At 50.3% G+C, this 13,239-nt stretch overlaps 4 protein-coding genes across 4 annotated transcripts; 2 read left to right on the forward strand and 2 right to left on the reverse strand.

The window, feature by feature from the left end:
• Positions 1-158: 158 nt before the first annotated feature.
• On the forward strand, positions 159-986 carry LTR84_001387 (uncharacterized protein; the record flags this gene model as incomplete). The annotated part of the gene is made up of 2 exons (XM_064845011.1): positions 159-578; positions 639-986. 2 exons carry the CDS (start codon positions 159-161, stop codon positions 984-986), a joined length of 768 nt encoding a protein of 255 aa, XP_064707269.1.
• A 3,684-nt stretch (positions 987-4,670) lies between these two features.
• LTR84_001388 (uncharacterized protein) lies at positions 4,671-5,723 on the forward strand (the record flags this gene model as incomplete). Its single annotated transcript, XM_064845012.1, has 1 exon — positions 4,671-5,723. The coding sequence occupies one exon, from the start codon at positions 4,671-4,673 to the stop codon at positions 5,721-5,723; it is 1,053 nt and encodes a 350-aa protein (XP_064707270.1).
• Positions 5,724-8,326: 2,603 nt separating this feature from the next.
• LTR84_001389 (uncharacterized protein) lies at positions 8,327-10,525 on the reverse strand (the record flags this gene model as incomplete). The annotated part of the gene is made up of 1 exon (XM_064845013.1): positions 8,327-10,525. The coding sequence occupies one exon, from the start codon at positions 10,523-10,525 to the stop codon at positions 8,327-8,329; it is 2,199 nt and encodes a 732-aa protein (XP_064707271.1).
• A 781-nt stretch (positions 10,526-11,306) lies between these two features.
• Positions 11,307-13,052, reverse strand: LTR84_001390 (uncharacterized protein; the record flags this gene model as incomplete). The annotated part of the gene is made up of 1 exon (XM_064845014.1): positions 11,307-13,052. One exon carries the CDS (start codon positions 13,050-13,052, stop codon positions 11,307-11,309), a length of 1,746 nt encoding a protein of 581 aa, XP_064707272.1.
• Positions 13,053-13,239: the final 187 nt, after the last annotated feature.

The raw sequence follows: 13,239 nt of genomic DNA on the forward strand, positions 1-13,239 counted from the left end.
GCGGACGATAGCAAGCATTCTTAGCGAAAGGTCTGCCTAACTACAGCGGCAATCTCTTGTTCGAGCCACAGACAGACTCTAAGCGTCTATTCGAAGTGGTTCTTAACCCTCCTTCTCCTTCACTGGCACTTGAATACTTCTTGGCTGCCTCAAACATCATGGCCCAGTCCAAGCCTTCCATCGTCATCATTCCCGGCTCCTTCTCGCCGGACTACTTCTACTTCGACACGGTTGATAAGTTGCGCGAATACGGATACGAGGCGATTGTGAAGAACTTGCCATCCGCGAGCCGTCTTCCTCCGGAGAAAGCGGCGACCCTGTATGAGGACGCGGACTATTTCCGTGGTGTTGCGGAGAAGCTGGCTGATGAGGGCAAAGATGTCGTGTTTGTGACACACTCGTATGGAGGCGTTGTTGGCTCTGAGGCGGCGAGAGACGTTCTCAAGACACAGCGGCAGGCGGCTGGAAAGACAGGTGGTATCGTTCGCATTGTGTATGTGACTTCCGTGGTGCCGCCTGTGGGGACCTCGTTGAGGGGTCTGATGGGAGATCTTCTGCCGAGTTATCTTGAGGTTGAGGTTGGTTGAGAAAATGGCGTTGGTCCCGGCTTAGCTTTCAGGTGCTTACATTTCTGACAGGGAGACTTTATGCGTCATGTCGATTTCGAAGCCACCGCGAGACGTACATTCTCCCAGATCCCATTTGAAAAGGGAGTGGAATACGCGAAGAAGATGTCTCGACATTCGGCACCGAGCTTTACTGGAGAGTTGACTTATCCTGCTTATGAGCATGTGCCGGTCTCGTGGGTATTCTGCGAAAAGGACTTAATTCTGGTCCCGGAGTTCCAAACCAGCGTGATCGCAGCCATCGAGAAGGATTCTGGTAACAAGGTGCACGTTATTCGCTTGGATGCTGATCATTGTCCCAACATCGGTAAACCCATCGAGCTTGCAAATGCAATCAAGGACGCACTTGTGGGAGCATGATAAGGGATACATATCTGCATCACGCTTGAGGAAGATAACAGTGTTATCAATAAAACAAGTAGCCCCATTTCTCTGAAAACTCCTTCCCAATCTTCCATGCCGCGGGATCCCATGGACAGGCATCGGGGTCTAGAGTGAAACTAGTGAGACAGAATAAGTCTCCGAGGAACTCCTCTTCGTTTATAATTCCTAACAGAGTGATCATGTTGTCTCTCATCTTCGGGAAAGGAAAGCGGTCGATCCAGGTTGGGTGAACAGTGCTAAGTTGTAAATTAGTAGGATGTAACGATTCTGGTATTTCCAAACCAGCCGCACGAGAGATATCTGGTATACCTGTCGAGCAGGAGATACCTAACAGAGACCCGTTGTTGAAAAGGGCAGCGTATACTGATCCTGACAGTTGAGTCGAAATGGCTCGGTCACCCGTGCTTAGAGGCACTGAAGCCTGGTAGTACGAGGCGGGAGAGCGAGGTATACTGGAATGGTGGCATGGCGAGCCTCGTTCGCTTCTCATGGGAAGCTTGACACAACGAGAAACGATGGTACTCGTATTGGCATTATCGCCTATGTCAGAATCTGTAGTCGCAGAGGGGCATTTCCTCGACTCTGCCAGGCGCTTCCCTGATAAGTCAAAGCTGTGTCAGAAAACAGCGCCAATTTCACAAGTCCAAACAGGATTGAATGGTGCAAGCCAACTCACTTCTGGCTCTTTGGGCCAGTCGGTCCTGGATCTGTTTTCTCTTCCGAGGATCCTGGATACCAAACCAGTTGTCGTCTTCCGGATTAACTGCTCGGCCCATGCTTCTAGTATGTGACACGATACGCAGTTGTCGATGAAGATGGATGGCACTGGATTATTGATGAGGTGGACTTGAACTAGGCGTACGACTTTCTGACAAATGCAAGTGCTCTCGGGCTGTTGCTCTCACTCATCAAACATAGGATAAGTGGCAGGTGGTGGAAGAAAGACTGGGAAGGCTCGACATGCTCCTGGTCGGTACGCAAGACCTACTACTCATCCAATCCAGACAGTCTGCTGGCTTATTAGATCAGCCCCAGAGATTCAGATGCGGGGTGCAGGGGTCTCTAGACACAACGAGGTCGAGAATTGTGATGATTTGAAGGTTTGGGTCTTTCAAGGCGGGCCAGGCGGGCAGGAGTTGGCGTTCAATAAGAGACGCGGTTCACATTGTTCCATGGGATTGGATCGTGAAATGCTTGTGCACGGGCATGAGGGCCTAACTTCTGACAAAATTCTGTCAGGCCTTTCAATGCCCAATCATGATGCATTCAAGTAACCGACATCTTGCCGGAGTTATTCAGCATCCTCTGCGTTTGGGGCTGAAATGCCATTCTAGTGACGACAGTGAGCTTCTAGCTCAATTATTATTAATATATGTATATTCAATCATAACAAATCGACCCCGTGTGATGATTGCGAGTCTCGCTAAGTGGAGGTCATACTCCGAACTTTTGAGGCTACTAAGAACGACTATGAGTTCAATAACGGCCAAGGCAATGTATCAAGACTCAGCTGAAGATCTAGCCTGCACGGACACCCGAATCTCGATATGTTGTAGGCCAAATCGCTAAATCCGTGGACAGCAGAACGGGCCTCGTGGTTTGCGAAATCACTCAGCAAGTTGCAAATCATACCTGCGGACACCGAGAATAAGACCTACAAATGTCTGAGCTTATTAAATAAATACTCGTCGTGCCCCATTCGTGCCTTGGATGAAATACTCACCTTTCATAATAGATAGCGAGTAACAATCGAAAAATCGCAGTAAGTCTAGTCATCAAGATGCAGAAAACTGGATTTGTAGCCGCAAGAAGGTGCACTATAAAATGGATTTCAACTTTTTCTGCAGAGGCTCACGCTTTCCTGTCCACGGAATTTCGGCGTGTGGCACTCATCCTCCCCGGAAATGAATGAACTCAATTTGGTGTGACTAGTACAGGATATCAATTGCACGATCAGATTCCAATAGTAGCTGCAGGCCAATCACGTCAGCCTACGAGTCGTAACTCTCACTCCCAGCCATGGACTCTGTCATTGGTGGCTGATGTGTGAACATTTCTTTCGTGCCGAGACCCAGGACCAGGTGGAGCAGGAGGTCTAGAATCAGAATCAGCAACACTGATACCAGGTTTCGTCACCGAGTGCATCTAGTTTGTAATCGACATCGGACTTCGTGGCCCGGATGAAGTTAAGGTCTTGGGTAGCCTTGTATACGGTCTCTAGGCTCTAGCAAATATTTGTACGATTCGTAGGATCGTAAACTCGTCGTAGCCTCATAGCCTCGTAGGGTGTGAAGAAGAGAATCTGCATGCAACTCACATGAATCGGCTCTAGCTCGAAACAGAACTTCAGAACTAGTTCGTATATCTGGGATTCTCAGCCAAGCCCATTCATCGGAGCCGATGAAGCGGATCACGAAATAGTTCTCGTCTTTCCCTGCCGTCGGACATAATGTAAAGGATCGTTGAGGTTCCGGAGACCTCGGAATAGGTGCTGATTCGCCCTTATGAGCCAGTCACATGGTGGAACGGCAGGAAAAACTTTTCACAGCACCAGCGCCGACGGAGACTTCAATTAGCGTCAATTTGGTGGTGGGTTGGTGAGCCTACTCGTAGTTGATTCTGGAGACTTGCATCGAATGAAAGGCATTCCCGTGCGCTACAGTTATCTGTTTGCGAAAAGCTAGCTTTCATTTCTGAATGCGGATGCTTTTGCAATGTCCCTGTAGAACAAGAAATCTAAACGAACAGGCATGCTCTTGGAAGGTTCCATCCTTCTGGCCGTGGACTTGTAGCCCAATTGTTGAGTTTCCTCCAAGAGTTCTTGGATGTTGATGGTAGGAGCCATCTCCGGATGAGCGCACGATCAGCAATGCCACTGAGGCTGGGTGTCACAGTGGTCTCAAGACATGGGGATGTTGAATTGTCCGGGGCTTCCCGGAGACTCCAGGAACAAAAGTGGCCTCACCCCGAAGCATCTCCGCCATGCCGTTCCCACAGTCAACCAGACGTACGCCAATGGCCCCTGGCCTGGGCATCATTCGTCAGCCTAGCCTCGCTAGCTATTGTGGCTTGGGGCTACTGGTGTTCCCTGCCGACTCGATCCATGATCACTCTGACGTGAGTACCGAGTAGGCTTGAAATCAAGGCCGAGAATTGGTTGAAGAGAGAGAGTACGAGCCATGCGATCAATTTAGTTCGGCATTCTGCATACTGCCTGGTCGCCATTTGATACTAAACATCTCGATCGTGTTTCGCAAGCATGGGTACATTCTGACTTGCTGACTTGTCCGACTCGGGCCGAACACATTTCATCAAAATAATGTTCCCATGATGATGGTCAGGTCAAGCCTTGGACGACCCACGGCCGTAAAGTGTGTATGTCGTACTCACAAAGACATGGTAATTGTGAATGCTTTTTGAGTTCATAAAGCTCCCTAAATTAGTACGTTCGTTTACTATGATTGCATATTCCTGGACGATTAATACCCCATCGCCCGTCCCTCAATCCTATTCCTCTATTTCCTTTGGCGCCTTGTTGACTTCATCCCTCCCACTTATCAACCATCCACCATTCCATGTTACTGTTACTACAATCAACCACAGTTTTCACAAGTCACCAGCAGCGTCTGGTAGTCGTTGACGCCTCGGCGACTTTTAAATATGTCTTATATCGATCTTCTATTTCCTCGCGAGGAACTCGAAGCTTTGGGTAACAAATGGACTGAGCCAGCTACCAAGAGGCGCAAGCTAGATCTCAATGCGGGCCTTGCACGAGGGAAACCACAGCGGCAGCAACAGCCTGTTCGATTAAACCAGAATGCGCAAGTCACTCAGCGCCGCCATACTCACTCAGCACCTTCTCAACAGCGCAGTAAAACTCCGGTGTCAGCGGGAGGCATAAAACAAACAATCAAAAGATCCAATTCGGATGCTAGACTGACAACATTGTCAAAAACACCTACGGTTTCCGCAAAATCTGTTGTGACACCCAAATCGTGTCTCCCTAGTTTCATAGAGCCGTCGCTCTTGAAAAACTATCTCCAACATCTTCACCCAAACGATCGATCACGATACTCGATACCAAACAGTCCCGAGCCAGAACATCAACCACAACGTAGCGAGAGCCTCAAAAAGACTCATATCTACCATGAATATGACGACGATTCGTGCTCGCCCGCATCTCTCATTACCGATCATTCATCATCCGCAGACAATGTTGATTCTTGTCCTACCCCCACTCCAGGAATTTATGAGCAGCTCCATGAAGGACCTCTCGGCAATCCCTTTGGTTATTTGTTGCACGGCCTGCGGCTCACCGAGCACGAGAAGGATTTGATGGAGAATCTGTTGAACCCTGGACAGGTTGACATGCCGCCACCAGCAGTGCCCAGCGGATCGAGTAGTATGAAGCGAAAAGCAGGAGAAACAGACATGGGCTTCGACCTCGCACACTCTTCGAGTCTTGATCAACCTCTCATACACAGAAACAGTACGATATCCAATTTCGGCATTCTACACAATGGATACAACGACTCAGATGTCCATTCTTCGGGACTAAGTCCAGGCCCTCAGGAGGAAGAGGAGGATCAGAAGGATCAGCAGAATGATTTCGATGATCAGCCGGTGATGTCTACACGTGGATTTGCCATCAGTGTTAACGATTTCTTTGATTTGGACGAAGCATCAGGTTTCACAGAACTAGGCGATGACTAAGGTAATTCAGGGCAGGGAAAATGGGCCTTACAATAATGAGTCTTCTGGTCGTCCTGGGTTGAGTTCAGAGCACTATGGAATAGGAAGGCGTCGTGAACGAGCAAAGCAGTCAAATGCAAACGAGGAACTTAGCAATAAGCTGACCATATGACGCTGAGAAGGCAGGGAAAGCACTGCGCACCATAATCTGACAGGTGAACGGAAGAACACTATCTGCTACCCTTCTGCTTACGTATGGATTCTCACAGTGACATTGCGAGTTTATTTTTTGCGCGCAACTTGTTTGCACAATATCCGTAGCAGCAAATGCGTTCACTTTACCGTGGTTCCTTCGTTTGCATATGCTCCGTCTACACCCGCCAAGACGGCAGTATGGTCTACGCTACTACTCGCAACGATCTGAAACCCTGCACAAACAAGGCATTTCAGAACGAAAGAATGATGTACGTTATGCAAGGGATCCCAATCCACACCTACCTACCTAGGTAGTTCGCCAGGCACATTTACAGTTCCAAAATCTCGTACAGGTAGAATTCACACCCTGTTCGGCTATATGCCTTTCCATTCATGATCGCATAGCCGTTGAACCCAAAGGTATCAAGCTCGCCAGATACAGAACCTTACGCCCACATTTGGGGGAAGTAGTATCACGTCCGACCCGACAAAGAATTCTAGTTCAATCAACATGTGCCAGAACGCTATTACCGGTTAACAACAACAACAACAACATGGCATTACCCTCGGGCCATGGCAGATCCAATTAACCGACGGGGGTCGAGGACTTCAAGGCTGCTCTTGGGGTTCCGGTGGGCGGTCCGAGATCCGGTGGATGGAGCTTCAATAGTGAATCAAGTACAGACAACCTTAGCAGCAGGCCCTTCCCACCAATTTACTACAAACATGAGCCCCGCCGTGCGCGCGAAAAGACTTCTGCAGCCTCATGCAAGAAGCCGAGGATATGAACTTTCTTTTCATCCCTCGGAATATTGTCATGGTTCAACCTGTCTAAGATTCCCAAGGTACCACCGGCACAGAAAATTTGTGTCGACCAGTCTTCTGCATGTTGAACTCTACGGAGTTCCAGCAAACCGATCTATCTAGTCAAGATCAGGGGAGCCATTTTTAAGAGACAAGTCTACCCGGGAGGTCCAGCAAGAAGGCCAACCGCGTTTGTGGCCTCGTGATAAACCACACCGCGACAATGCGGGTCGGATCCGAGAGCCCTTGACCCCAGGGGCCCCCGGTTGAGGTCGAAAGTGGAAGTTCACCGTGCCACGGCCGCGATTTTAGGACCACCCGCTCCCGCAGATGGCCAGGTTTCGACACCGCCGCAAAATCGCCCATGCGTCCTATGCTGCCAACGAATCCCAATTCCGGAAGAATCGATGTGCTCGTATAGAAAACAACACGAATTGCCTGATTGACCCTTTCCCCAGAAGCTATTCGTGGCTGAGGAAGCTCTCGCACCGCGTTTCCACGAGGATGGAGTGGCATACTCCATAGGTGGAGGTGATAGGATTTGGGGAAGCCGCTCCTCCTGTCCATCAGGAGATTGTTTCCTTTCCCTCAGCTATTATCGTCAAACAATTGAAAGATCCTCTCGTCCTGTCTGGATCGATATCAGCTCATCCTTGCATTGCGTTACAGTGACTTCTCGTCATGGCTGATGGCCCACCGAGTCAATGGATGCCCGGAAACCCCAGGTCGGTGATTCTTCTGAACTCCGCGGTCTCCGAATTCGACTTCCTCGACTCGCGTTTGTCGGCGAATAATCTTGTACCGAGATCGAGTGACTTCACTTCCCTTCACACGATGGTAACTCCGGCGATCCTTCGTTCGTGCGTGGATGTGAGAATCAGGATCAAGTCTGTGGTGTCGATGCGCAGTTGGACTCCGGTTTCCAATTGCCACAGCAGCTCGCTCATACGCCATCGTGCGGAAAAGAGGTCTGTGACGTGAGATATGTGATGCTCCAATACTGCGCAGCTCGCCCGGTCAAGTTAAGAAGTCTAATTTTGAGCGCCCTTCTCGAGACTTCCAATTTGAATCGAGTTCATTTCACGGGAGGTCGATTGAGAACTTGGCAGCGACTACTGTCCCATCTCGTTGACGGTGCTTTGTTAAGTTGAGCGAGAAGGACAACGCTCGGTTCTCTCGTTCTCCGTATCTGGCTGGCTACTAATCCTCGAGGCTCGTGAACTCGAATGTTTTTCGAGATGCCACTTTGTCGAATCCTATAGATACCCTGCTCCTTACTCAATACCTTTCCTCTAGCTGGTCACCCCTCTTGACGTGACCTATGATTTGGCGCAAGGGGTAGACTACTGCATGCGCAGAAATTATGAGAAGAGTCTGTCTGTATAAGGTACCTTGATGTGATCACACATATCATTTGGCATCGATCCTCCGCATCGAACAGAAAGCACTTCAATGGAATTTGACAAGTCTTCATACCTAGAGCGACGCCCAAGTCCATATCTCGAGACAAATAGATCAATTGCCAGATTATTACCATGACCAAGACGGGCGTCACAGGGACTTATAATTTCCTGTGCAGTGCCGTACAACTAAAAGACGCTAAATAGCTGTCGTTTAATCTGCGATCAACTACCCGCCGTCAACGCCAAGCACGCATCGACAGCCAGCCCGACCCGTCCTTCCTTCTGCCGTACAACATCGTCAATGACTTCCCTATCAAGATTCGGGAACATGCCGCACAGCGTCTCAACGACAGTCCTGTGCTCGGCGCGCTGTATGCGACGTGCCTCAGCCACTTCGGCACTGGCTTGCCGCGCCGCTGCCTCCTGAGCGTCGTAGGACGGGGTGCCAGCCTCGCCGCGAGGCGGCTGGAAAACTGCCGGGCTCAGCCTTGCTGCATTTGCGGGTGGTGCGGGACTTGATGCCGGTCGTCTCTCCTGCGAGGTATCTTGGTCGGAGAAAATCCGTCCGATGGTAGACAGCGGTCGCTGGATCGTCCGCAGCAGTCCAACTACGCTGTCGTCGGAATTGCCCTCGGAGCTGCCTGCCATGCTACGAGGATCTCTGCGTATTGGACTCGTGGACGTCACGTCCATGGAGTTTCGCGGCGTGAGCTCCGGTTCCACCAGTGTTGATTTTTCCTGGAATGATGCGCGTGGACTCACTGCCTCTTCGACCTGGCGGTTCTGCGCTGCGATCTCGGAAACAGCTTGTTCGACATTGCGCTCGAAATCTTCGTCTGATACGGTAAGAGTTGTGCGGTCGAGGCCTTCGATGAATTGTATGGCGCCCGAGAGTGATGATAGGTAGTAACCAGCCTCGCCGCCAAGCTTGTCTTGGTTTCGGAATCGTAGAATGTATTGGATGTTCGAGACGAGGTTCTCCGGATTTGCCTGTAGGACCACGAATATTAGTAACGGCACGAACGAGTCGGCCGATGTGTCAGAGCTCTTCGCGTTTTTGAGGTAACCGAAAATCACTTTGCAGCAGTTGAGGACACAGATGACTTTGTCTCTTGGAGCGCGATAGCCTTTGATCTTCAACAATTCCTGTTGCGCGAGACGAAGAAAGCGTTCGCCGTTGGGCCCCACAGAGACCAAATCGAGATGCTCCTCACGCACCCAACTGTAGATCCGAATCTTTTGAGCTAAGATCTCATCTCTCTCGACATCTTCCTGATGCTGGCCTTTCCTCCAGCTCGGGTGGTTCTTCTCCTGCTGTTCTTTCCTTCGTCCTCTCGACCGTGACCGTGCAGGTTGAGATGGCTGAATGGCTGGTGAGAAGGTTTGCGAGTAGAGTCTATTCATGACCAGTTTTTCCATGCCTTCCTTCGCATTATCGAACTCGTTGTCTGAAACCTCGCGCCAAACTTCACACAACGCCATTTTATTGGTTATGAAGGTCAAAAAATCACTAATGATCTTGACCTGCTCATGTACCATCCACTGCTTTTTACTGAACTCGGTCAAGAACGAACGGAGGAACTTGGCAACTGGGTCGGCGGATTTGTGCCGCAGTTGATCGAGGAAACGGTGGAAGTCGAAGGGTAGTTCGGGCTCGGGCTCAGGGAGAGGAAGAGCGTGTGCAGCTGTGGCTGCCGCCGCGTTTCGAGGTGGAGATTTGAGCGGGCTGCTTTGATCGTCGACTGAGGTCGAAGGAGGGGATGGTAGAGGCTTGTCGTTTGATGAAGAGGGAACGACTGGTGATGTGGCTATTATATCCATATCTCTTCTTAGATGCTCGAGGCTAGATCGCCTTGGTGGGTAACCAGCTCCGGTGCTGAGGATGGGATTGGGCATTTCATGGCGAGGGGACATGATCTCTTCCTTTGACGGAGCAATCGAGGCATCTGCAAACTGATCCATGATACTTTGTATTTCTGACGCTGACTCGGCCTCATTGTCCTTGGTAGGTTTGCGATAAGATGTTCGCTCAGAATCCTCTGGGTTATAGGTGGACCCTTTCTCGTTGTACTCCTCTTCATCTTCACCAGTAGCGGCTTCTAAGGCTCGAACTGACGGGTGGCGAGAGACAACAGGAGTCTTCGGTGTTGGGTCTCGATATGGTTTCTCGTGATGGGATGGAGGCTCGGGCGGAGGGGGTGTCGATGGAAGGGTTTTGGGCGGTGAGACATGATCCGACTTCAGCTTGTCCTTGTTCTCATTCTCCTGTGGTGGTGATTCGGCTGATGAATCCTTCTCCTTGCCAGATATGGTGGCCGATGTCGCTTCCACAATCTCACTCGATTTAGAGGCGTTGGGGGGCTCAAGATCTATGAGATTGGAACTGGTTTCCGACGAAACGGCTTTGTCGTCTGTCTCCATGGCTGCATAATTGCTGCTGATGGACATAGAGAGATTGAACTGTGGAATCACTTGAACGGCGATGCTATGCTGCTCCGGAACCACTTGATGTATGTGAACTCGAGATTGCTATTAGGACATGATGGTAACCCAGGCGTCAACAAGGCTGAGTGACGTTGAGGCACCTGATGTTTAGGCCACGGGTAAAGTTAGAAAGATGATCAAGGATGCCTGTTCTAGCATTTATGTAAAGGAGAGAGCGTCTATGTGAAACTGAAATATCAGAAACCTAACTGCTGTCACTTATGATGCTCAAGATGCATCGCTTCTCGTTTCGGACCCTGGCGACGCTGCAAGGCCACCAACGTGTTGCACCCACGTTCCTAGTGTGATGCAAGCCCAGCCTTGTCACGTGGCAATGGTCGGCTCGGGGGAATTTAATGCCGGGCTGTCTTACCACTTTCAGTCACCTCCGCAGCCTTGCGAAATGCCATGGACACCACTTGATCGAACCAAAAGAAGAGTCGTATGTGCCGAATGCTTTTCTGATTTGTATGTGCAAAGAGTCTGCTACTGAGAAAACCTGCTCTATCCACGAGGGTTGACAGAAGGGATCGATGAGCGTACAGAGGCTTGCTGATGCCAGCGTTGGTGCAGCACGGTTCTAGAACACAACAGTGCTGGAATATTTTCAGACTTAGCATGCAAAGCGTGAACTAGGTCAGAAGGGTGTTGCCAATTCCATAAATTCTTCGACGCAGCTCACAGACTCTGAATGAAGCCGATTCAAAGGGATCGTTTATCATTTACTTCGAGCCATCTGCTTTTCAAGAATATCCGTCAACGGCCCAATTGGTGCGTCCTCCCTATCCATAAACACTTCTACCATCTTCAAACCCGTCAAGTTACCATTATTCAACCCTTCCTCCCCAAGTACCTTTTCCAGTTCACCATACGTTCTTGCTGCGCCTGTGAAACCATTGCCCTCAGCAGCACCGAAGAACGCGGGCGCGTTCAAATACCTCCACTTAGGAATATCATTGTACTTTTGACGGAGACCGTGGATACAACGCTCAATGGTGTACCCATCGTTGTTGATCAACAGAATTATCACCGGTAAGTCATGTGCGATGATGGTGGACAATTCCTGCACCGTCATCTGGAAACTTCCATCTCCAATTAACAATATCGTTCTACCAGCCTTCAGGCCATGGTATTGCGATGAAGCAATGAGTTCTCGCTGTGCGAGGGCTGCACCCTGTGCAGCGGGTAGCATGTAGCCTATCGAAAGCCAGGTGACTGGTGCAAACAGCCTAGTGTATCTTGGGAGGACCATCTCACGGACGCCATAGCCTGCGGTGCCGGTTTCTCCGAGAAGAATATCGCCTTCACGTAAGAACTTGGACAGCAGGCGCCAGACTTTGTCCTGTTTTATAGGGGCGGATGATGATACTTGAGAGAAGGAGAGGCTTGTATTGCGAGAGATTTGGGCGGTTGATGTGTCAATTTCCAAGAGTTTGGTGGTGTCTAGCTGAGTCAGAACCCGTGAGAGGAGGCTTGAAGGTGAAACATCGCGGTGGAAGGTGCTGCCAGTTTTGATGCCACCAAAGGTGAATGAGATAGTGACTGCTGGGGAAGGTAGCGCTGTCCAGCTGTAGCTATTGGTCGAGCTCTCGTGGGGGCCGAAGAACAGGACGAGATCTGCGCCATCGATCAAAGCCTTCGTTTCAGGATCCGCAAAAGCGCCCTCATAAATCCCAAGGATATTTGGGGATGACATATCTACAAGGCCAGTACCGAAGGTTGTGGTAAAAGTTGGCCATCTGGTTGTTTCAATCAATTTTTGAACATCTTGCATCAGTCCAAGTGGCCGAGTCTCACCATCGACCAGGATGACCGGGTGTTTTGCGCCGTAAATTCTGTCCATCACTTCAGCGACTGCGGCATCATGGGCTGGGGTTGGCAAAAATCGATGTAGCTGGATTTCTGATTTGAGTCCGTCCGCAAGTACTGGCACACCCACCGTATCCACTGGAACTTGAATGTATACTGGTCTGCTCTGGAGAAGACACTGCTCAAGGACAGCATCGATCTGTTTCGGAGCGGTCCTTGGATCCAGCAAGTTCACCTGTGCCACGGTGACGTGCTCGTACATTCTTGAAAAGTGGCTGTAGTCGCCATCTCCTAGTGTGTGATGGATCATCTTGCGTCCATCCTGTGCATCACGTCTCGGTGTCCCTACAATATGTACGACGGGTGCTCTTTCTGCAAACGCACCCGCTATAGCGTTAATGGCAGAGAGTTCGCCGACGCCATAGGTGGTGATGAGCGCACCAATGCCTTTGATGCGGGCGTAGCCATCGGTGGCATAGGCGGCATTGAGTTCGTTGGCATTGCCGACCCACAAAAGGCCAGCAGGCTCGACATAATCCAGCAATTCGAGATTGTAGTCGCCGGGAACACCGTGAATCGCACCAACGCCTAATTGACGGAGGCGGGAGAAGAGATATTCGGCGAGAGGGACGCTTTCGCGGCCGTCATGCGCCATCTTCGCAACCGGGAAGAGTCAATGAAAAGATTAAGGTCACAAATACCTGGTTCAATAGGCCTAGATATAAAATAGCCGTTCCGTTGTGACAGTGCAGTACGAGGAAGCTTGCTTATGGGTTAGAAACTCGCCCCTCACTCGACTTCTCTTACTAATGCAAGGTTACCGATTTCTAGAATATCTCACC

The sequence above is a fragment of the Exophiala bonariae genome, assembly GCF_035927105.1.
Source record: "Exophiala bonariae strain CCFEE 5792 chromosome Unknown scaffold_10, whole genome shotgun sequence".
In the NCBI taxonomy this organism is placed as follows: domain Eukaryota; kingdom Fungi; phylum Ascomycota; class Eurotiomycetes; order Chaetothyriales; family Herpotrichiellaceae; genus Exophiala; species Exophiala bonariae.